Source organism: Neofelis nebulosa, chromosome 3, assembly GCF_028018385.1.
Source record: "Neofelis nebulosa isolate mNeoNeb1 chromosome 3, mNeoNeb1.pri, whole genome shotgun sequence".
NCBI lineage: Eukaryota > Metazoa > Chordata > Mammalia > Carnivora > Felidae > Neofelis > Neofelis nebulosa.
The window spans coordinates 82,687,514-82,712,480 of NC_080784.1; the positions used below are offsets into that span (position 1 = coordinate 82,687,514).

Sequence of the window (24,967 nt, forward strand, 5' to 3'; positions counted from 1 at the left end):
CGAGATCGTGACCTGAGCCAAAGTCGGACCTTTAACCGCCTGAGCCACCCGGGCGCCCCTACATGTGAACTTACAACTGCAGGAGGAGGAGTTGTTCAGAGGCCAAGTGTACTTTTGAAATCTGAATAGGATGTGATCGGGGCATTTTAGAAGGGAATAGGGTGAGGAACAGCATGGCACGTTCAGGCAACTGGAATATTTCAGCATCACAGGAGCACGAAGGCACGTGGAGGTGTGCTGAGGGATGCTGCAGGGAGTGTGGGGCTGGGGCTTTAGAGGGGATGGAACTAAGGGGAGGAATCATCTAAGGGTGCAGGAACCCCAGGGCAAGAATGCGGCGGCTGGCCTGAAGCTCAAGGCTCTCGTGAAGGTGCCCGGGTGCCTCGCTCCTTCTCTCTGGGTTTCCATGAACACACCATGCCGGGCCACTCCCTTTCCCCCTCCTCTTTTTTTTTTTTTTTAATGTTTATTTGTTTTTGAGAGAGAGAGAGAGAGAGAGTGTATGCACATGAACACACAGGAGAAGGGGAGGGCCAGAGAGAGAGAATCCCAAGCAGGCTCTGCCCTGTCAGTGCCTGTTGTGGGGCTCGAACTCACAAACCATGAGATCATGACCTGACCTGAAGTCAGATGCTTAACCAACTGAGCCACCCAGGTGCCCCTCTCCTCCTCTTTTCCTCATTCTTTCTTCCTCCTCCTAAAAGTAGAGGTAACAGTTCTTCCCCATCCGCTTCTCTCTACTCACCTTCCTTTGGATCTCCCCAAGTCCTCTGGAGTCAGATGACTGTTGGTCTGTGTGTCACTTGTCACTTTTCTGCCCACAGCCATCCTGACCTCCACTTCCTGGTTAAGTACTTAGGCAAAACAGAACTGAAAGTTTCCCTCCGTATTTCTCCCCAACTCAACTTTTCTATTTTCCTACTCCTGTTGGTAACATCTTCCAAATCTCAAGGCTTAGAAATCATAGAATTATTTTTTTAATCACCCTCCCCCTCATCCGGGCCACGTACAAACTTTCCTTGTAATTTCTCTCACATTGGTCTCTTCATTCTTTATTCAGACTCCTAGCCAGTTGCCTCCAGCTCCTCCCCATTCAACCTCTAGAGTATCCTGTGAATCTCTTCTGTCCCTGTGACCTTTAGTTGAGGCCCTCATCCTCTCCTTGCTTGGATTACCACCATAAGCTCCTAACAACTGCCCTCATTGCCACTTCCTCCCAGGCCTTCCAAGTGCCACTGCCAGGTTGGCCTTCTGCAGTGCAATCTGATCGTGCTCCTCCTCTGTGCAAACCTCCCAAAGGCTGGCTCCTCCCTGCCCCCTCTCCCTAAGGCTTCCGGGCCCCCACCTAAGATTCTGCATGCTGTCCCTACCTACCTCTCCAGTTTTATTTCTCTGGAATATAATGTGACCCTTTTTGTTAAACGGTTGTTCAGGGGAGGATTTGGCTTCAGCACCAAGGTTTCAGCATGAAGAACTTTAAAGGAAGGGAGGGAGGAAGGGAGGGAAAGAGGGGGAAGGGAGAGAGGGAGGGAGGGGGAGGGAGGGAGGAAAGAAGGGGGAGAGGGAGGGGAGAAGGAAGGAAGGAGGGGTAGGCAGGGGGAGAGAGAGAGAGGAAGGGAGAGGCGGGGAGGGAGAGAAGGGAGGAAGGAAGGAAACTCTTACCCTGGAGCCAGACAGTAGAACAGTGGTTACAAGAGGTTGGGGGGAAGAAGGGATGGGGAGTTAGTGTTTAATGGGTAGAACTTCATTACGGAAGGTGAAAAATTCTAGAGATGGGTGGTTGGTGATGGCTGCACAACAGTGTGAATGTACTTAAACTGTATACTTAAAAATGACTAAAGTGGTAAATTTTATGTTATGTGTATTTTACCACACACACACACACACACACACACACACACACGCCTCTTGGACCTCTTGGCCAAACTGAAGGTGTAAAAGTGAGAGGCAATTGAAGACAGGGGTGAGGGAATCTTGGAGACAACTGTGCTGTGATCCCCCCACTGCAGGGTGGTGGGGATGAGGGAAGAGGTACTGGCCTCACCCCAACTCTAGAGAGCACAGCTTAAGGGGCGCCCACTGGGGCGTTTGTCCTGTTTTCCTCAGGAGGGGAGCCTACTACGCTGGTGTCTGACGTCTGCCTGGGAAATCTAGAAGGTGAGAAATGGAGAGCTGCCTTGGGGGCTGCGTGCACGAGCGCCGAGAGCCACTGCATTTCTGTGTGGGGTCTGAGCTTGCTCAGTTTGTAGGATCAAGTAAAGAAGGAGGTGTTAAATGTGGCTCCAGGGTAGACCATTTTCCTGCGGCAGGGATGGCATGGGTGTTGTCTTATATGGCTTCCAGTAGGGCTGCCTAGATGATTGGTGGTTGGCAGATTCCTGGGTCGGTGGAAGGAATAAGGGACCCCAGACAAGAGGGAGTTCAGCCAGGTAAAGGGAACTACAGGGGAAAGATCACCTCGAAGTTAAAGGTCTCTGAAGAGGGGCGCCTGGGTGGCTCAGTCGGTTAAGTGTCCGACTCTTGATTTTGGCTCAGGTCATGATCTCTCCATTGTGAGATGAAGCCCCAAGTGAGGCTCTGTGCTGACAGCTTGGGTTGGATTCTGTCTCTCCCTCTCCCCCACTTATTCTTTCTCTCTCAAAATAAATAAATAAACATTAAAAAAAAAAAAAAAAAGATCTCTGAAGATCCCATGCTTGAATCCCATGAGAGAAATGCCTGCTGGCCTTAACAGGGTGAAACCATTCTAGAACAGGCTAGCAAAGACCTTTCCCTCCTCTGTCCCCCGCTTCTTCCCCCGCCTTCTCCAGCTCTTTTCTAGGGTCTGAAAGGGCCACTAGTGTGCTGGGGAGAAGGCAACAAGAAAGGGAGAAGAAGCAGATCCTTTCCTCCCAAAAGGCTACCTGTCGACCCTTCCAGGGAAGGGCAGGGACTCACCTTCCCAGAAGGTGGAACTGTGGACTAACATGTGGGATTGGGCCTTCTGGATTCTGAATCAGGACCATTTTGCTGCTCACAGGACCATAAGGCTTTGAATTGTCTAAGAATTACCAGGTTATGGGCCGGCCTGAGTTTTCTCACCCAGGGACAGGAGAGGAGCTCTTTCTACAGGGCAGTTTTAAAGAGACAATGGAAGACAGAAACAGAGGTGCTTTTATGTTTATATTCTATGCTATGAGTCTGGCTTCTTCAAAGTGCCAGTTCCACCTCTCCATGCTGGCCCCCCAGCCAAACCAGAAAACAGACATTCCTTGAACACTCCAGGTAGAGTACAATTCTGCCTTTGTGCTGTGGTTCCCCGTGGTCCTTAACTCCTCTTCCCACACTGTATTTTATTTTTACCTCTTTTATTAGAGAGCTGTTTATACTTGTCTGATCATTCATTTAGACTAAAAGTGCTTGAGGGCCAGAATTGTGTCTTCTTTGCCTCTGTATCCCACATAGCCTCTATCATAGTACTCAGTATGCAGTGGACATTTAAAAAATGGCGGAAACAGCCACATGATGGATGAATGACATAATCCCGTTCGGTAATTACTAACGTACTGTTTGTGAAAGCAGAAAAGACAATATTATTGCGTTGTCATTGCTTTTTCCCCTCTGCCAAGCAGAGTTTAAATAGGACTTACCTAATTTGAAACCTACTTCTCCTATGCTACCAGGCATACACAGTGTTCTAAACACTCTTTTTTTTTTTTAATGTTTATTTATTTTTGAGAGAGAAAGAGACAGAGCACAAGGGGGGGGAGGGTCAGAGAGAGAGAGGGAGACACAGAATCCGAGCAGGCTTCAGGCTCTGAGCTGTCAGCACAGAGCCCCACATGGGGCTCGAACTCACAAACTGTGACATGGGGACCTGAGCCCAAGTCGGGTGCTTAACCAACTGAGCCACCCAGGCGCCTCTCTAAATACTCTTACCCAGGTGCTTCTCTAAACACCCTTAAAGAGGAAATAATCACCTTTTTATGGGCATATGTTGTCATTTTTTTGTTTTTAAAATTTTAAGTAAATGACAAAATATCTATATTTATCATAGAAAAATTACAAGATACAAATGAGCATTGCAATAAACAGTCACCTTCAACCCACGTCCCACATATAACCTACTGTTAACACTCTTGTCTTTCCTCTTTTTCCATGTGCCAATTTCTTTCTTGGAATAGCAGAATAGGTCACTTGGGGTAAAATTAGTATTTGTCCTATTATTTTAAGAAGACATTCTAGAAGGATTTACAATGCACGTGGAGAAGGAAGATGATGGGAATGAGTAAACCCTGGATGGGTAGGCATGTTTCTGGGTGAGGGAGTCCAAGCAAAGAGTGAAATGATTAATTCAACAATTGTTTTGTCAGGATGCCCTAGGCAGAGGGGAGAGAGAGCACCGGTGGGGATCTCTAGCCGACTTGGGATCTGTTCCCAAGTCAGCCTGCCTCCTGCCTCCTACGCTAGCCTGTCCAGGCACCAGCTTGAGATGGGATTAGTATGTGGGGGAGCCTAATCTATAACTTAAGAGCAGCTTTTCTTTCTTACTTGCCTCGGGTGCAGATTAAATTTGGGGGAAGGGGCTAAACGTCAAAGTGTCGCAAAAACTTTACAGCAGTGGTTTTCGGTTCGGGTGATTTTGCCCCCTCCCCGCAGAGGATATTGACAACGTCTGGAGTTATTTGTGGTTCTCACACCTGGAGGATGGGTGGTACTGGTATCCAGTGGGTAGAAACCAGGGATGTTGCTAATCATCTCAGAATGCACAGCACAGCCTCCCAAAATAAGAAGTATCTGGCCCCAAACGTCATCAGTGCTGAGGTTGAGAAACCCTGCTTTAACAACAACAACAACAAAACCATTTGGCAATAATGCTATTTCATGGAAGAGCGAGAAGCACCAAGATATTTCTTTTTTTTTTTTTTTTTTCCATCATTTTTTTATTTATTTTTGGGACAGAGAGAGACAGAGCATGAACGGGGGAGGGGCAGAGAGAGAGGGAGACACGGAATCGGAAACAGGCTCCAGGCTCCGAGCCATCAGCCCAAAGCCTGACGCGGGGCTCGAACTCACGGACCGCGAGATCGTGACCTGGCTGAAGTCGGACGCTTAACCGACTGCGCCACCCAGGCGCCCCAAGATATTTCTTATATTATGCCTCACCTGCCCACTGAGATGTCAGTTTGAAAACTCTTCTCTGTGAGTCTCGAGTCTATCAGGTAGATTAAAAATGTAAAGGTTTTTTTTTTTTTTTTTATCAGTAATCAGCATTTTGTGCAATTTTGAAAGGTCAATAGTTATCATAAGAAAGGGCAGACAACACTTCATGTAAATCATACTTGAAATTATCCCAAGTAGCTTTCAAAACCCGATACCATTCAAGTCCGTGGTTCACCTAGCCACGGGATTTTTAACCCAGGGACAACGCTGGGGAAAGGGGATGGGAGAAGATAAAGAGCTACTTTCTAGCTTTGCTCTTTATATCATTGAGGTTCCTTTTAAAAATTAAGTGAATCCTTTGCTGCCATGTTTTTGTGTTTGTCCTCAAGTCTTGGAATGACTTGCTGGGTGCGGAGACATCACTACCTACCTGTGACACTGATCCCACTGTTTGTTTCCCAAATATTTAGTACTCTGAGGGAACACAAAGAGGGAAACGTGTGTTGTGACTGCACCTATGAGTGAGGTAGCTAGGTAGCTAGAGGTCACGGTGGCTGTCAGGTCACCAAATCCCTAAGGGGTGGCCAGGGGGTAGAGTCAGCATTCCAGAAAGAGGCAGATGGACTACAAGTCAAGGCAGAGAAGCTAGGTATGTAACTTTGAAAGCTTAATGTTTTCTTTTCTTTTCTTTTCCTTGCCATGACTGAATCGATGAACTTGGTTTTTATGAGTTTCACAGATGTACCAAGAAACAGCAGCTTGGCAAGAATAGGGAAAGGGGGGAGGGATCTAAATTAAATATAACAGTTGCTCGCAATTTAGTTGCTGACAAAAACACAAGTCATTTTCCCTGAAAAGCATGTGTAGTATGTCAAGAGGAAAAAAGAACAATTAGCACACTTCTTATGTAAGCTTTTATTGACAACACTACATTAACTGTAATCATTTAATTAGAAATGCTCTTCTGTCTTCTTTCCTACAACTCAATAAACTGTGCATGTACTTGGCTCTCACTTTTCTCCTGCTTTGTAGGGAAAGCATAGTTTTCTCTAACCACCCCAGCTCACAGCAGTGACGTTGGCTTGTGTCTACATGACCCCACTTTCTCGTCTTGCTAAGGTCAGGGCACCACAACAGAATTCCATAGACTGGGTGGCTTATAAATGACAAAAATTTCTTTCTCACAGATCTGGAGGCTGGGAAGTCCAAAATCAAGGAGCTCAAGTATTTGCTGTCTGGGGGCTCTCGGGGGTCTTTTTTATAAAGGCACTTATCCATTCATGAGGGCTCCACTCTCATGACTAATCACCTCGCAAAGGCCCCGCTTCCAGATTCATATTGGGGGTGAGGTTTCAATATATTAATTCGGGGGCGGAGTGGGGCACATTTTCAGTCCAAAGCACTGTCTCTGTTTTCACATGCCCTTTTCCACTGTGTCTTGTCTTCATCTATAAGGACACTTATCACTGGATTTAGGGCCTCCCTGGATGATCTAGAACAATCTCATCTTGAGATCTTTAACTTAATCATATCTGCAAATACATTTTTTCCAAATAAGGTGGCATTCACAACTTTCCGCGATTAGGATGTAGACATATTTTGAGGGGCCACTATTTGCTATCTATCTGTCTCCTCTTTTTTTTCTCCCAGAATGCTGAGTACGCTGTAGTTACTAGTAAATGCTTATTGATTTGAAAGTGTGCTCATTTTAAAGTGACCCAAATTAATGGTCTGATTGCCTGCACACTTTGTTTCAAAGATGCTGTCATTAGCTCTAAGGACTGCACGGACATAAAGACACTCTGACTTTACAAGGCGAATATATGTTTTGGACTAAAGATCAAACATCTAATAGTCACACCTAAAGCAACAACAGTCAGTAAATTGAACCATTATTATAACCTGTAAGATTGCTATTTTTCTCAGCGTCGATCCTTGGGCTACAATTAACTTCCTAGGTGGTCTTGAGGATTACTAGCTCCCAGCAAAGTATAAATGTCTCAGTTGAATCGACCCCATTTACCCTTTATTAATTTAGATGCCCTAGAAGAGAGAGAAGAAAAGTTGGGCAGAGCTTTAAAGATAGAGGGAGACAATCGTAGTATTAATATGCTTGCTTTTATTTGATTTGCTGAAATTGCGTAAGTTCTAAAACAAGGACAGGCATTCACCATGTTCTCCTTAGTTCTGCAAGCAGCGTGGCAGAGAGGATGGAGTGCATGGGGGGAGTGGTCAGGAGACCCTGGGCACGGAACCCGAGTGCTGGATCTGGAGACCCAGGCCTGGTTCTGCTGCCGCTGCTGTGGCCTTGGGCAAGTCACTTCATTTCTCTGGGTTTCCGCTCAGAAAACCTTTTCAGGAAACCAGGTGGGCTGGACGAAGTAGTTTTTGAAACTGTGTTTCTTCTGAGCTGTGGTGCTCTTCTAACCTGCTCCCAGACGCAATCCTCATGGTTCTCTCTGTGACGAGAAACTGGATTTGGTTCAGAATTTTAAAACCGTGGTGTTCTTGTTTCTCCTCGTCCACCCGCTTGCAGCGGAAAGCTACAAGGAAACTCAGATGGTGAAGATTAAAGAGGAGCCCATGGAGGTTGACATCCAGGACTCGCATGTCTCGGTATCACCCAGCCGGAATGTTGGCTATAGCACTTTAATCGGGCGAGAGAAAACCGAACCCTTACAGAAGATGCCAGAGGGCAGAGTGCCCCCAGAGAGAAACCTCTTCAGTCAGGATATCTCTGTGAAGATGGCTTCCGAGCTTCTCTTTCAACTGTCAGGTATGTTTCTGTGCAGAAAAATGTCAATAATTGGGAATAATTGGAAGGAAAGCCACTGTAACAAAGCAAAAAACACCTGCATTATAGATTTGTCAGACAGAAATCGATTTTGTTACTTTAACACCCATGCTGCCACTCAAACTAACGGTTAATAAAACGTTGCCAAGTAGAACTCCTGCCAAACTTTTGTTAATAAATAGTTAAGAATCATTTGAAATTAGAACTCTATTCAATTCTGTGCAAATGATCCCTGTTGTCTAGGCGAAACATCTCACCTCTAATTTTGCTTAGGCAGTTGATCTGATTAGCAGCCTTTTTTTTCTCCCCTAACGTTCAAAAGATAAACTTCGATTTACTCCAACAGTGACTGAATTACCATGAATTCCAAATTAGTGTGGTTTGAATTAAGGAGATCGTACTGTTTCTAGCCAAAAGAAAAGAAAAAAAAAAAAAAGGAAAAGGAAAAGATGAAAATATGAGGACTCTTTCCAGCTATAGCCTTATAGAGCATTTTCTGTAAACCAATGTTTCTACTTTGAATACTTGGAGTTTACAGATGTAGGAATTACCAGCTCTGATAGAACAGACAAGGGTCCTATTTGTTTCCTTTGTTAACTCTTTCAGGCTGCATACTGTTTGTCCTTAACAAATTTAATATGCTGTTATTATTTGGACATGATTGAGATTGAAGATACCTACACATACAGGATTCAGATTTGTAAGAAATACACATACCTTGTCGGTAGTCAAGCATTGGCTTACATATGGAAGTTCATGCATCAGTAAAGTTTGTTACTAATGTTTGATAAACTCTGTTTGTTATGGATAACATATTCAAAACACCATGAGATGGCTCATTATTTAAGCATTCACTTGTTTTCCCCGCTAAGAAAAGTATCAGGGAAGAGAAAAGAAGCTGCTAGAATCTGCATGCCATCATGATAGTTCACCTTCTTGTTAGCCTGGTAACACACCCCAGTGCTTGAAACTATCAGTTGGTCCTGAAAATGGTGACCTCCCAGTTCTCGAACAAGGATTGTATCTGTGCAAAGTTCTGCAGTAACAGAAATAGTTAATTCTGTAAACTTAACGGGACACACAGATCTCTGCAAGCTCCCAAAAGCTCCAAATCATACAGGATGCATTTTTTTTAAAAAAAAAGCAGGCTGAAAGTGTATCTAAAAACAATGTAACTTTGGGGGCGCATGGGTGGCTCAGTCCATTAAACATCCGACTTTGGGCTCAGGTCATGATCTCACAGTTCATGAGTGTGAGCCCCACATTGGGCTCTGTGCTGACAGCTCAGGGCCTGGAGCCTGCTTCGGATTCTGTGTCTCCCCCTCTGTGTGCCCCTCCTGTGCTCGTGCTCTGTCTCTCAAAACTAAATAAACTTTTAGTTTATTTATTTAGTTTTGAAAATTACTTAGCAGTTAAAATTTGCACAAGTGAGGCCAGTGTGGTTCTTTTCAGAAAGTCTCTGTCTCTAACAGTACATTATCACTGTCTACTATCAGCGAAAAACTTTCTGTGGAAGAGTTCTCACCCTAGCACTGTCACTTACTGCCTGGGTGACCTCAGGCAAATCTTGGAGCCTCGATTTCCTGCTCTCTGAAAGAATACTGCCTCTGAATCCAAATTCACACCCCCACCCCCCCACCCCCCCGTCGTCGTTCAGCAGACAGAAAGCAACTGTCCACGCCCAGGTGTGCATGCAGTAGCTTCAGACCAATGTTACAAAGTATTGGACAGATGTTGTAAACCTTTCGTTTTCCCAAATATCTGGGAACTCCCTACGATCTGGAGTTTTTTGCTTGCCCTGCCATGGAAATCTGAAACCCTTGCAGAGTTGGCCAGGTTTTCTCCGCATACTTGAGCCATTGAGAGCTGTGACAGGGCAGAATCCTCACATTTGAACTGGATCGGGAAGGCCGGAGTTCAACTTTTGTGTTCTTGAAAGCTAATTAAATAATTTCTGACAGCTGGTAGATACAGACCTCAAGACAGAGTAAGGGAGGGTGTACCTCTGCTTGGCTAATGATATTTTTTGTCCCTCATGACATTTATCAGAATAAGCGCTTGATGACTGCAGAGCCCAGAGGTCTTGTGGCTGTTTTTATATCCCCTCTCACAAAGGGGCCTGACAATACGGAATGCTTAAAGGTTGTCATCAAAGTCAGAAGCGGAACACTTGCAACCACTGCAGTTTTCGTGCTGAATCAGAGGAAAGGAGAAATTTTCAGCTGGGGAAAGATACAGTAGAAATAGCTGTTTTTGTGCACATCTCTGTCTGTGTATATGTACTTATTAAGGCCTCATTAAAATCTGACAACACACTTAAAATTTGTTAGTAACTGTTTCCCTTTGATTGGTTTTTACTAAAATATTTTTGCGGAGGCTCTCTATATGCTTTTCATGATTGTCTTTGTGAGTAAGACAGGGAGGGTTTGCACACTTAAAAAAGAAAACCGCAGGAGGGAAAAAGAAATGCTAAGGGAGTTTCTGCTTAAGCCTTAGAAGATACAAATTGAGTAAGAACGACCTGAAAGGTATATGTTTCATTCTTTCTCCTTACAGAAAAAGTGAGCAAAGAGAACAATCACACAAAAGAAAACACCATTCGGACGACCACCAGGTAGGTCATTTTATGCGGGGTCCCCTCAGAGCGCCCTCTGTGTGGGGCCATCAGGCTCCAATCACGTGTTGTGCATTGGTCCCCAGGCTGTTTTCCCCCACGGGGTTCAAAGGAGTCATGCCCTATGCCACCAGTTCGTGTTAAAAATTTGACAGAAACAACACAGAAAGGAAGGACACCAAGGGGGAGGACCACTAATATTTATCAAACATCTAAGAGCTGGTACTTGGCTGGAGAATTTTCCATATGTTCTCCTTTCTTATTCCTCACAGTAGTTTTGTGAAGTAGATAATATTCTCTTCTTTGCAGAAGTTTCTTGACTTGGGAGTTTAAACGGGCCGTGCAGCTGTAATTGGGAGCCGGGTCTGTATCTCAGGAAGGCCTCCCCCGCTCAGTCGGTAGACCAAGGTTTTACTGCAGCTGTACTCCTGAGTAACTCGGCAGCTGGGGACTGATAATTTGTCACCAAGGATATCACAGCATTGTGAGGAGGGCAAAAAAAATTAAAGCAGAAGAAAATGCTTGAAAAGGCCGCAGGAAAGCCATTATTGCTAACAGCTGAACATAAGGAAGCTTTCCATTTGCCAAAGGCAGTTTAAGGAGGTCAGCCAGTGGCGCTGCTCCTCCCCATCCATTTGCCATAGGAAAGGTAGGGGTCCAGCCAGTGGCGCTGCTCCTCCCCGGCCTGGAAGGCCGTCCAGACCTGAACCGTTCTGCGCAAGCTCCAACAAGTGCACACCCCACCCCTGCGGAAAAAGGAAACCCTGGCGGGGGGTGGGGGGGGGAATGCGACCTCTAGCTCTGAAGGACCATTCCCCACCCCCACCCCAGGCCACCCCCCAGTTTCTGAGTTAGCCCAATATGCAGTCTTTACCGAATGAAATAGGAACAGAGACTACGACGTGTCAGCTACCAAGAAGGCTTTAAATGAAGGAACTTTGCTTTCCTGAGCAAACTTAGCAAATTCTTCCTAATGGGAACAGTTGACCGGTTTTGTCTTTTTAATTCTTGCAATGAAAGATAAATATGCTTTTCTTTTTGAGGCGGTGTGAACTGACCGTGGAGTCTCATCAGGCACCTGAACGGTGCTCATTTGAACCTTAACCCGAGTTGTTGTGTTTTTTTTTTTAATTCTATGAATTGGAATTTAGAAATATCAAATATCAAACAGTAATTAAAACAGAGCAAGCTGGCCTCGCACAAAGTTCACGGCGCATTAGGGAAGGGAAACCTGCTGCAACAGCCCAGAACAGTGGTGCTGGCCTTGTCTCTCTGTATAAGTACGCGGGTGGAAAACGGGGCTCGCCATCTTGTCTGCAAATTGTTTTGGGAAATGGGTCTGGGGGCTGGGAGGGCTATTTGTCTGTTAAGTTAGTTGCTCAAACAGGAAATGTAAGCCGCTGCTGATTCCAGTGGACCTTCTGCATGTATTCTGAAGACCATTTAATAAGTCTTGTGTCCATGGGTGTAAACACGTGAAATTGTCCCGCTTGGGAGATACTGAAAGACAGCAGACGAAAAATAATAAATGTTAATTTTAATTTGCAGTCCTAGGTGTCTTGAAGTGTCATGAATCTAGGTTTCCTAGAAGCAGAGCCTGAGATAGGGATCTGGGAACGGGTTTTATTGAGAGAGTGCGCTCAGAGGACCATGCTGGGCCGTGAAGGGGCAGGAGAAGGAAGGGGAGGTTGTGGAGCAAGGACGTGGTTTTCACCAGATTCCAGCTTCAGTTCGATCCCACAGAGAATTCTGGAGCATGAATTGCACCACAGGGTAAAGCCTGCCTGGAGGCAAGGGGGCCGACTGTTTGGACCACCGCCCCCCGCCATACTATCCACTAGCTTCAGGTCACCTCCAGCCAGGGTTGAGTAGCCTCCTAGTTGCAGGGGCTCCAATGGCGAAGGCAGTTCTCTCACTCGCTGTTAGCAAGCAGCACCGCCAGCCGCTTGCGGGTGAGTGAGGTAATGCAGGAAAGGAGCTGTGGGCAGGACCCAACAGCACCCCCTGTGGTGGTTTTCTGCTGCATCTTTAGGATAACTAATATTTATACAACAGAAAGGTGTGCTGCGAAGCCATGTTATTTTATGCTTTTCAGGTGTTCTCTGGGAAGAGTAAAAGGAGGTTTGAACCAGTCCCAAATGAGTGAAATGCGTCTCATAGTCTAAATTTCCTTGGCTGGAGCTAGAGCATAATTATAGGATAGAAGAAAAAATTTTTTTAGCCATTTGGCAAAAATGAAGCAATCCTTAAATTCTTCTCTTGCTGGGAGATTATGAGTAAGAAGAAATCCAAATGAGATCTTTTGCCCAAAGCAAAGTAGGGGGCTTGCTGTGAGCCCCTGACATGGTATAGTGTTCAGAAACCAGTGTTACAGAATTCTTGGTTTATTCTTCTATAGAATCCTTGGTGTGTTTTTTATTTTTCCTTTGAGTAGGAACTTGTTCAATTAGCCTCTCCTCAAATAGATCTCTTTCTTACCTTCTCACCTCATTACTTCAGGCGGAACAGAATCAAGTGGCTTTGTGCCAAGAAATCCTCTTTAACTTCAGTTAACTGATAACAGGGATGGGGGGAAAATGCCAACTACCTCTCTTCTTTTTTGATTCCTGTTTTAGAAGGAGCCCTTATTTTGCATGCACAAGGTCAGCTCATGGGGGTTTTGTTTTAAGGTATGATTTGCGATACTTTTCAAAAAAGATTGATATCAAGCTCAAAATGTCCTTATCCCCAGATATTTAGGTAGTACTTAGTGGGATCTTCCATATTTTCCAGAAGAAGCTCACTGTCCAGAATGATGGCTCCTGATTGCAGTCAAGATCAGAATCTGCCATGTTTGAGGGTTGCTAGGTACATTGAAGATAGTTTAACTGAGATCAATTCTTCCAAATGCCAGGGGTGCCTGAGCCCCCTCCACTCAGTGAGATCTCCTCCTGCCCCTAAGGTCTGGATATCCAGGGGGCCGAGGGCAGATGTGCAGTACTGAAGAGAGAAGCTGATTCTCTCCCTGTCCTGTACAAATCCGTAACTCTGTGCACAGTTGTTTGTCATTTTTGGTCTTGACTCTCATTCCAACTGCAGGAACTGAGAAAAAGTGCAGCAGCCTAGAAAGAAACATTGTAACTCAGCATTCCAACATGTGCTTACCAAGGTGCCGATTTCCGTGCCTGGGCACCAGGAGTGCATGAAGCTTGTGGATGCATGTGCAGCCCACTGTCCTCCATGGCGCTGACAGTTACACCTCCCTCCTCGTCAGATCCTTTCCATTGGGAATTCTGCTGTTTGTTAATACCTCTATTATAAGATGGGCAGATATGGAGAGAGAAAACGATGTTAGCATTCCTTGTTAGCAATTTTTTGAAACGAGGTTTAGGTGAAGCTAAAGGTTGAAACTAATAACTAGCAAGTTTCTGAATCATTGGCTTTCTACCTCATTTTTTAAAAAAAACTCTTTCAATGGAAAATGTCAAACATATACAAAAGTAGGGAATGTGCCCATCACTCAGTTTGAACAGTTATCATCTCATGACCTATGTTGACAGGGCCCTTCCGTTTGTTCTCCATCCCCCTAAATTATTTTCAAGCAAATCCCAGACGTCATTTTAAGGACTTGTTTGAAAATGCCTTTTTTCTCATCCCAAGAACTGAGACTCAGCTACTTAAATAATATCATCTTCCCCAAAGTAAAAAACAATCTACCAAAGTGCCATGTGGCCAGGCAAAGAAATCAATCTACTTAACAGCTGGAATGATTGGATCGTGTGGTCCCACTCACCAACGCCTTGGCCTTAACCTTTCCACCCTTGTTTGTGCCCTCCTAGGGGCCCCTTCACCGAATCAGTCCTTTAGTTGGAACTTCGCTGTAAATGCTAAAACAGCAGTTCTTTTTGCCTGTTTAACCTCAGAGTCCAGCAAATTCAATCTAAGGGTAAAGAAGGCTGTGTGTCTCCTTTGAGATAGTGTGTGGACTGAGTGTTCTTAATGCCATTCTACCTGATGAATGAGATGAGGAGACAGTCCAGCCAGACCCAGGAGAACAGAAGGACTGAACACTTAAGAGACTAATAAAATCCTGATTTTTCTATTTCCTTTCCTAGCACAAGCCTAGATTCTGCAGGGAATAGATAACCAGCTAATATGTATCATTTGTTGATGAAAATATATGAGGCATGATATCATAACCAGATCCCAAAGTTTAATGGAATAAAAAGAAGATCTACATCTTCTGACATGGACCATCACCCAGCCAGATGCTGGATAAGATCGAAATAGGAAAATGGAACCCTAGAGTAAGAATCAGATAGCTCCTGGCAGGTGAATTGGATATGCTCAATGTTGTGTAACATCAGGAACGTCAAACAATGGCTGCCAAGAACCCTCTCTTGGTTATTTGTTCTCCCTTTTACCCATTAATAATTCAGTGTCCTCGGGGATATAAGATTGCAGGCCTTAAGAAAAACTTCTCACACCTGGTTTGCTTTATTCCAAAAGCAAGGAAGCATTTGCCTGAATTGTCCTTTTCTCCACTATAAGACAAAAAGCAGAAGTGGGAAAATCAGAGAAAGGTAGACTCGTATCCTGCTGTGCCAACCAACATTTAATTTGCCCAATTTTCAGAACTTGAAATGTGGGCTATTTGTTATGATTTAGATAATGGCTCTTACAGTGCTTACTAAAAGACATATGCACTTGGAGGTATCCAATATAGAATTTTCCTGTGTGATGGTTTGAATACATGTCCTTAAATATTTATGATTCAGTAATAGAAATTGCACACATTTAGAAAAGCATGACGTGCTGCCTCAATTTACATAGTTTCCTCTTTTCATTTTTTGGAAGGCAAAAGAGAATAATGCTCTATTACCTTAAAAAGTAAAAGATTACTCACAAAGAAAACCAGATTAGACAAAAACGATTAAGAAAAAAAAAATAAGAAAGAGAGCAAATGAAATTGGTGATTGTTGAGTAGCTCTCCACATAGTCTCATTACCCATTAAATTTTAGGACTTTAAAATTAAATGCATTGAGATTCCATTTCTAAAAAAAATGGAAATTGCTACTAATTTCATGGAGTCCCTTCAGTTAAGATATTCACTGCTTTTTTTGGTGAAGTCAAGGCTCTTGGTGGGCCATATGGTGCCACTGCAAATTTTAAGACACCCTTCCTGAAGATACTGCCATCTGCTGGAATATTGTCACAATAAATACATAAATCTCTGGTATCTGTGGAGGTGTATGGTGCCTTTGTGCAGTGCACAACCTGCACCACTGTCTGCAGCTGCTCTGACACAACTGTTGACCTAAGTGTCTTTTCACTGGTAATACATCCTTTTCAACTTATGTTTGAGCTTTTATTTTTCAAAGAAATTAAAACTCATTCCTGAGAATAGTAGGATATATATATAATCGCAATGGCCTGAAATTGTTGCTGCCACTTGGACTCTTTCCTTATTTGACCAAACCTTTCTTAGTACTTTTATCTATTCCTACACTCCATTGTCCTGTAACCATCGCCTCTGCCATTTTTCTTTCCATCTGTGATGTCTATATTGAACTGTTATAGTTGAAACAATACACTTCCAGAACCGTTTGGTATCGTGTTACTCTGAAGAGACAGGTTTAAATCTCCTTTTGAAGATCTAAAGAGGGCTGTGCCTTTTCCTCATTTCCCACGAGCTCTGCCATCTTTATTTCTCCTGCCTCACAACAGTGTTCGTTGTTGTTTGTATAACTCGGAATAGCCAGGGATGAAGCATACATTTGTAACTCTCTGTAGGTAGACATCTAGCTTTCTCTCTTAGCCACCTTTGACAAATTAAGCAGGGGTGACATGACCAAAAGGTCTATGCGACTCAGGTGCTAGTTCAATCCCATTGTTCTTTTCTGGGATTTTCTCTTGAGTATGTCTCCACAGTTTTTACTAGAAATATATCACGTACGCAAGGGTTGACCTCTAGTTTGGGGGTGAGAAGCCCTCTTGGATGGTGCAACAGGCCAGGAAGCATCCATATCGCACTGGCGTTACCCACAGCATCCACAGCACAGAGTCTTGCATCACTGCAGGGAAGACTGCGTTCATCTAGTCTCCGCTCGCCTCAGCAGAAAGCCCCTTGTCCTTGTGGATGCTCAGAGTCAGGTTCCTGTGGGAGATCCAGGTCCCTCGCAAGCTGACATTTTGCAGATCTGGGTATGCAGGTTCATTTCCTTGGCCTGCGGTTGGCTCTGGCTCCCGGGGTCTGGCCTCCCCGCCACAGCGGCCCTCCACAAGGCCTGGCATTGTGCTTCTCGTCCTGAGAAGTTTCCTGGCTCCAGAGTGGATGAATGCTCACAGCACCAGCAGGAATTGTTCCTGAAAACGTGGTGTTAGGTTGTACAGATTGGCCTGCCTCTGAGACAGCCCTAAATAGAAGGCATTTGTGCTTTTGCAAGAAGAAAATAAAAACATCGCCAATATCTACTTCTTTGTAAGATGCTCTGTTTTTCTTCTGTATTTTCAACAGCCTCTCTATTCCATAGCTTTTGGCCCTTCTCCAGCTGGAGTTGACGGATACTGGTGGAATCATAATTTACATACAGTTGTCCCCGCCTATGTCTTAAAACTGCCTTCAATCAGGGGTACCAGGGTGGCTTAGTCGGTTGAGCGTCCAACTTCAGCTCAGGTCATGATCTCACGGTTTGTGAGTTCGAGCTCCGTGTCAGGCTCTGTGCTGACAGCTCAGAGCCTGGAGCCTGCTTCGGATTCTGTGTCTCCCTCTCTCTCTGCCCCTCCCCCGCTTGCACACACTCTCTCTCTCAAAAGTAAATAAACATTAAAAAATATTTTAAAAATAACTTATTTCTAGAGAATATTGGAGAGCATAAAGAAGAAAAAACCAATCTTTATAATCAATCCTGCTACTTAGAGACAGCCACTGCTAAGTTGGTCGTTCTCCTGGCTGAAGTTTTCGTCCATTTATATACACATACTTTCCTATAAAAATTGGATCTTACTATATATACAGTTTTGCAGGTTTCTCTTTTCACCCAGCAGTATATTAAGAACTTCTTTCTGTGTCAGTAAACATAACTCAATATTATTCTTTTAATGTTTACGTAGTATTCAGTGTTTGCATGTGTCATAATTTATTTCATCAGCCCCCTGTTATTAGATATCAAGGGTTTGGTTTTGTTTTGTTTTCCCAAGTTGTTGCTAATATAAACAATCTGGGGATAAATTGACTCAAAAAAGCACTCAGTTTTCAGGCTTTTGCATGAATTGTCTAATTGACTTTCCAAAAAGTTGAATCTACAATTCTACCAGAAGCTAATGAGAGAGAGAGAGAGAGAGAGGGAATATTTTAAAGGTCTTCTGCTTTATCATTAATTTTTTTTAACAGTTGGGAGGTTAAAAATTATATTTTATAGTTAAAATCTTTGTATTGATTGATTCTTAATGATGTCAAGCATTTTCTTCATGGAGAGGCATTTGTATTCGTTCTTTTGTATATTTTCTCTTATTGTCATTTATTATTCTGTTTGGTGGTTTGGGTTGGAATTTTTGTTTGGTTGTTATTGATTTTTTTATTATGAAAAATTTCAAAACAGAACAGAAGGATAATGAAATAAACCACCATATTCCTATCACCCACTGAAAAAACATTTGTCACACTTTACTTCACAACCCTTTTCTATACTTTAAGATCACATATACTTTAAAAAACCCTATACTTTAAAATCACATCCCAGACATCATAACATTCAGTTGCAGACTCTTTAATATAGATCTCTGAAAAGATAAGGATATTTTCGACAATATCATTGTACACCATACAGAATTAACAACACATTTGATTGTTTTTTAATTGCTGAGAAAGTTCTATTTGATCGCTGCCAGCTGAGTATGCAGTCATGTCAGTGGGCCAGGAGGAGAAGGAGGACATTTTAGCTTTCTTGTCAACTCTGAAAATTAAAGATGAAAATCTGGGGCTTATACGAGCAGTATTATGACCTTGGTTCTCATCTGTCCACAAGCCCCCTTTAGAAACCCACTGAGTCTGCAATGCAAGCCTCAGTTTGTAGACAAATGCCCTAGCTGACGCCTGCCGATGGGTAGCAATTAATTCACGCTTTATTCGCTACAATCCTTTCTCAGAAAATGTGTGCACCCAAGGTGATCGATGACCGGGTTTCCAGGCCTGCCCACTGGGGTCATCAGTGGTCTTCTCTGTTGTGTCCCCTCCCAAGCTTGAATAGGGAACTTGCTGTTTCAGATGGTCAGAGTTGTCTTCAGGTCCAAGGCTTGCAATCATTTTTACTCTTGGGCACTCTTCTCCATCCCTATGTTCAAATTCTTTTATTAAAATAAATAAATAAACACATAAAATCATTCAAGAATAGGGCATCCTTATTTCTCTGGTGTTGCAAAGAGAAGGACAGTGTTCATGAACACCATTGAAGCTGTTTTCATTCATTATAGATGATTATCTTTTTAACTGACTGCTAGAATGTTCATAGGAAAATTGGCACTGACTGGTATACCTAAAATATCTGGGCCCGTTTCAGAAGAAACAGCTAATCTCTCATCCAAAGAGAAACTGAGGGCCGAAGCTGGAAGTTTGGGAGGACCACATACAGTCCAACATGACATATAGTGATTGCTATACCTTAGCAAAATGACCTTGCCAGCGTTTTTATAAAGTGCTAAAAATTCTTTTACAAGGATCTGTGGAACTGAGTATTTAACATATTTCAATGCAATCATTTATAAATGTTACAAAACACATAGATATGTAAGTATATAAAAATATTTTAAGTATCTATTATTCTATTATAAACTATTGACAAAGAAAGTAATCAAGGCCAGTAATATTTGAGATAAAAAGAAACACTTCCTACAAATTCACACGTTAATCATGAAAATTAAGTTGGAAATGAAATAATGTTACTTGACCTTTTATAAAAAATGAGATATCTGGGGCACCTGGGTGGCTCAGTCGGTTAAGCGGCCGACCTCAGCTCAGGTCACGATCTCGTGGTCCGTGAGTTCGAGCCCCGCGTCGGGCTCTGTGCTGATGGCTCAGAGCCTGGAGCCCGTTTCAGATTCTGTGTCTCCCTCTCTCTCTGCCCCTCCCCCGTTCATGCTCTGTCTCTCTCTGTCTCAAAAATAAATAAACGTTAAAAAAAATTTTTTTTAAATGAGATATAAAAAATAAAGCATGGTGATGTTTTGTTGTTCAGTCGTGAGCATATTTTCATGCAAGCGACTCCAGCTTCTCAGAAAGTTTCTCGTGACCTTAAGGTACTTGGGGAAATGTTGAGAAGATTTAGTTATAACCAACCCAAATAGTTCCCCTATTCCTTATCTTTGAATAAGCCCATCTTTTGTATTTGATGTGTTGGAAAAGCTTAACAAAAACAGCCCTCTTTGCTCTTTGGCAAGGACTGTATTCTGTCAGTCCTTTGGCAAGTCCTGGACTTGGTCAGCCCTGTCCAGGTTTTGTTGCAAGAGAACATTTCCGACTTGTCGTCCTTTCCTTTAGTGTCATTATGTCTGCGTGGAGACTCCATGCGGACGTTACCTGTATCCATTTCAATCTGTCACGTGTCTCATATGCCACATGGTCAGAGAGTCCTTGAACTACAGCAAGGTTTATTCTCGGAATCACTGTTCTGTTGCCTACTTTTTCTTAAGGCATGGAAGATTTTCTCAACCACTGCTTCCTGTTCACTTCAAGATGTTAATACAGCGTGTCACCCTGAGGGTGTGTCCCAAGGTCTAAGTGATTCAGAGGTCAGAGTTTTAAAAATATCAGTACAATGGTTTTAGGTAAATATATGGAATTTCAGCCCTTTAAAAAAAACATGCTATATTAGAACAGAAAACTAGGATTTTACGGACTTGAATTAATAACGGGGGCTGAGCAGAGATTGAGGCAGGCCCCGCACACAGGGCCTTCTGATGAGATGGCCGAGGGGCTGGGGTCCGCTGGGGAGCAGGTAGCAGCCACAGAGAGAAAACGTTGACCACCACAGAACTTTTCCATTCCTTTTGCAATATATTATAACTTTTCAGAAATATCTGAGTCAGATCATCTATTCTTAAGATTTCCTTAAAATAAAACAAAACAGAACAAAAATTAACCCGGAATCTTTAGGACATATTTTATGCAGCTCTTGGAAAAATTCCTGAAGCCCTGTTATGCACTATGATACATAGCTGAATAGATAATCAAGTGCTTTTACTTGAAAATACACCATCTTTTTTTTTTTAATTTTTTATTCATTAAAGAAAAATTTGCAAATGTGCAAAGGAAGTCAGAATGTCACTTCAGGATGATTTGTCTGAAACTCTTACCTTCATAGAATTTCCTTCTACCCTGAAGTATACAGATCTTTACTGGTTCTGAGTAAAAACTCACTACAGATCAAAGTCTCTCTTCCTTGTTTAATCTTTCTTTTCTGTTTGCCATTCCCAAGTTCAGTCCTAAGAGTTATTATTGTCCTTGAGAAGGAAAAAAAAATTTCTTCTCTGTTGCTCCTTTAAAATAATTGTGTCATTATTTATTATTTTTTTAATTTTTATTTTTTTAATATAATTTATTGTCAGGTTAGCTAATGTATAGTGTATATACAGTGTGCTCTTGGCTTCAGAGTAGATTCCCATGATTAATCACTTACATACAACACCCAGTGCTCATCCCAACAGGTGCCCTCCTCAATGCCCATCACCCATTTTCCCCTCTCCCCCACATCCCTCCCATCAATCCTCACTTTGTTCCCTGTATTTAAGAGGCTTTTATGGTTTGCCTCCCTCTCTGAAACTATTTTTTCCCCTTCCCTTCCCCCCATGGTCTTCTGTTAAGTTCCTCAAGGTCCACATATGAATGAAAACATATGGTATCTGTCTTTCTCTGACTGACTTACTTCACTCAGCATAATACCCTCCAGTTCCATCCATGTTGTTGCAAATGGCAGGATTTCATTCTTTCTCATTGCCAAGTAGTATTCCATTGTATATATAAATCACATCTTCTTTATCCATTCATTCATCCATTGATAGACATTTGGGCTCTTTCCATAATTTGGCTATTATTGAAAGTGCTGCTATAAACATTGGGGTACAAGTGCCCCTATGCATCAGCACTCCTGTATCCCTTGGGTAAATTCCTAACAGTGCTATTGCTGGGTCGTAGGATAGGTCTATTTTTAATTTTTTGAGGAACCTCCACACTGTTTTCCAGAGCGGCTGCACCAGTTTGCATTCCCACCAATTGTGTCATTATTTAAAAGTACTTCTTCCAACATTCTCTTCTATGCTGTGTCCACCTTCTTTTTCTCTTCTCTTTGCTTTATTCTGCTGTTGTCATCAACACGAGAATTCCTGTAACGTTTTGGTTTCAATGCTGGTGCCCAGGGAGGGGTGGTTTGTAAGTAGACCGGCCTTCTGTTCTGCATGAGGCACAGCTCCCTGCTGGCACACTCAGATGTTAAAGGTGGAAATGTTTGTGCCACAATCCGCACTTAGCAAAATGTATCACTATTTACGGCCATAATCTTTTATGAACTGTTTTATTATTTATTGTAAATCTTTCCTTCCTCACCCCCGCGCTGTTGACCCTACAGGCCATGCCGTCTGATGCCTGGATTTGTCCAGTCACGATGACAGCAGTGCCCCTTCATAATTTAGACCTTAGATTTTCTACCAGAGAAAAGTAAAAAGATACATTAGATGTTCATTTCACTTTTACCCACAAGAGAAACTTGAATAGGTAAACGTTTTGTTTTTTCTAACTAGCAAAAGGCAAGAAAAGTAATGGGGAGTTTACACCAACAGCTTCCAGATGCTGCTTCTGAACATTTATCTGCAATAACGAAGGCTTCCAGGTAGCCTTTTCCAGGGGCAGAGGGGATATGCTGTGGCAGGTGGGGATTTCATTATATGAGGACAGGTGATGATCTTCTCTCCTATTAGCTGCTAGTTTCAGCCTCCTCCATTACCAGCTTTTCACCAAAAATATTAACCAGAAATAAATCACTTTGTTGACAGTGTTTCCCTTTTTCCACCTCTTTAGCTCACTTTCTGATGGAGAGGCTTTTTCATAGTGAAATGACTAAAATTCGGGCAGCTGGGGAGTCAGGAAGTGAGAGCCATGCAGCAGTCACAAGCCGGCTGCTTTTCTGGAAGAACTGGGAACCGACTAAGTGACTAGTTGAAGGACGGTACGAATGTGCTCAAGTCGAGCACATCGGGAAGTCCGTATTTCATTTGCTGCTCTCCTCCCTGAGGAGATGCAGACCCAGCTCATCCTGTGTCAGGCACGTCCTGGCACTCCCCTGTCCACCACCTTCTCCCACCAGCGGCCATCACTGTGGCGTGAACGCAGGGCCGGCCCTGTCCACCGCAAAGCTGGGCCTCTGCCGAGAGTGGATGTGCTTCTGCATTTTGCAAATGCATGAGGCACGGGAGAAGAAAAGGAGCTTAAGGAATACCATCTCGACATTCTGAAAAGGACATTGCTTGGTGCAAAGGTGCAGGTGCAGTGTCTTCTGTCCTCAGATCATGGGCAGAGTTGAAGATGGCTAATGTCATTGGAGATGTAACCCTGTTAATCAAGCACATGCTATGTAAGGCATCCTGCAAGTTTGGTTTTTCCTGCTCCTCTTCCTGAAACATAGCTGCCAATCTAGGTGGCTGGAAGATTAATATACAAATGTCTGTGTAACCATAGTGCCACCATGAGCTTCAGATCTGTGCTGAAATAGAGGCTTGTGAACACCTGATGGCCTCGTTACTCTTCCTTCTTCACTTAGGCTTAATCACAGAGATGAGCTTGCCCTCAAAACCAGTGGGTGCAGATGGGGGGGGGGAATAATTAGGATTGCAAATTGACAGGCCTCTGGGTTGCAGAAGTTTTAGGAAATTGGGGCATATCTTAACTTCTAGAGGGAGGGAAAGACTAAATCATTTTCACGTGCTGTGTTTCTCAGGTGAAAAAGTCTTCCTTCAGTTACCTGGGATCCTGCATACTGAAATGGCTGCTCCCATCCCCCCTTCAGCCCTCCTTCCTGTATCCCTTCCTTTTGCTCTGTTCGTTCCAAGGAGGATCTGCGGTTCTGTACCGCCCCTGAGCTGCCTGGATGTTAAGGGATCACAGGAGGGAGGCAGTGTAGCTTAGTGGGTAAGAGTGCAGACTGGGATGCCAGCCTGCCTGTATTCAAATCTGAGCTCAGCTCACGGGCACGGACAATCACTTCCTTTCTTTGTGCCCCAGTCTCTGCATTCCTTATGGATAATAATAATGGTAGCCACCCAGTACGGCCCTTGTGAGGACTAACCTGAAGTTAATATACACAAAGTACTTTAGAACACTGAGTAGCGATATATGCATCAGTTGCTACTTTTTTTGAGCATGTACTGTGTACTAAAAGCATTGACATGAAATACCTTACTTAACCTTGCAGCACCCTTACAAAGAAGGTATTTTGAAACTTTTTTCCAGTGATGAAACTGAGGCTAGAGTCTGTTGACCGGAAGTCACTTAACTATTAAATGGCCAGTACGGAATGCAGACTCAGATTGTTGCAAACGGTGTGCTAAACCACCGCGCTCCCCGCCTCCGGGGGACGCCTCCCAATGCAGAGCACTGCAGCTGCGCGTTTGGCCTGAGACTGATGCCCTGTTAACCTAATATCGTCTCTTTCTAGAGAAGACCTCACATTAGGCTCATGCTGCCTTGGCTTGTGAAGGGTTCTTCATTGATTCCTTGCCCCGTAACATTGCTTGTCCTTTGTTGCCTTTTTAGTATGCAGCATGACTCCTTCTCCCTGAGAAGAAACCTCTTCTGTGCTGTGCAGGATAAAGCTGCATCCAGGGTAGAAAATTATTTGGAATGTTGTTTCCCTTGGTGATTGTCTCCCTTTCAACTCAATTTCTTCTGAGTGGCTTGGTGATAACTGGGCTTCACTCCTCACATCGGTGGAGATCTGCGATGCAGAGGTAGCCCATTTCCAGTATTTAGCAAAATCTAGGAGCCTGTTCCTGGCACATACCGTGGCAGCCTCGTCCTGGTTCACCTGGAAACCTGAGGGTTGGTTTTAAATGTACCTTGGGGTGCCTGGGTGGCTCAGTAGGTTAAGCATCCGACTCTTAGTTTTTTAGTGTGGGGTCATGATCTCGTGGTTCATGAGTTTGAGCCCCACATCGAACTTGGGATTCTCTCTCTCTCCCTGTCTCTCTGCCCATCCCGTGCTCGTGTGCACACCTCTCTCTCTCTCTCTAAATAAATAAATAAACTTAAAAAAAATAAATGTACTTGTAGTCTTTACCTGCCCTATCTCTTAAACCATTATTCGGTCTGCACGTGTCACTGCTGGTTTGCCGCATTGGCCACCGGTGTCACGATGTCTCATGTGGACCGCTACTCTGGCCACCTGTCTTGTCT

At 43.6% G+C, this 24,967-nt stretch overlaps 1 protein-coding gene across 10 annotated transcripts in view; it reads left to right on the forward strand.

Moving 5' to 3' along the window:
* ZNF827 (zinc finger protein 827) overlaps positions 1–24,967 on the forward strand; it is a 176,757-nt gene that overhangs the window by 85,169 nt on the left and 66,621 nt on the right. For all 10 annotated transcript variants that reach the window (XR_009259272.1, XR_009259273.1, XM_058721252.1 and 7 more), the window contains exons 6-7: positions 7,679–7,918; positions 10,493–10,550. Coding sequence is in view for 8 of the 10 variants with exons in the window: in XM_058721252.1 (XP_058577235.1) it covers positions 7,679–7,918; positions 10,493–10,550 (298 nt within the window). In the remaining 2 variants the exon portion in view is untranslated. The remainder of the gene's footprint in view (positions 1–7,678; positions 7,919–10,492; positions 10,551–24,967) is intronic.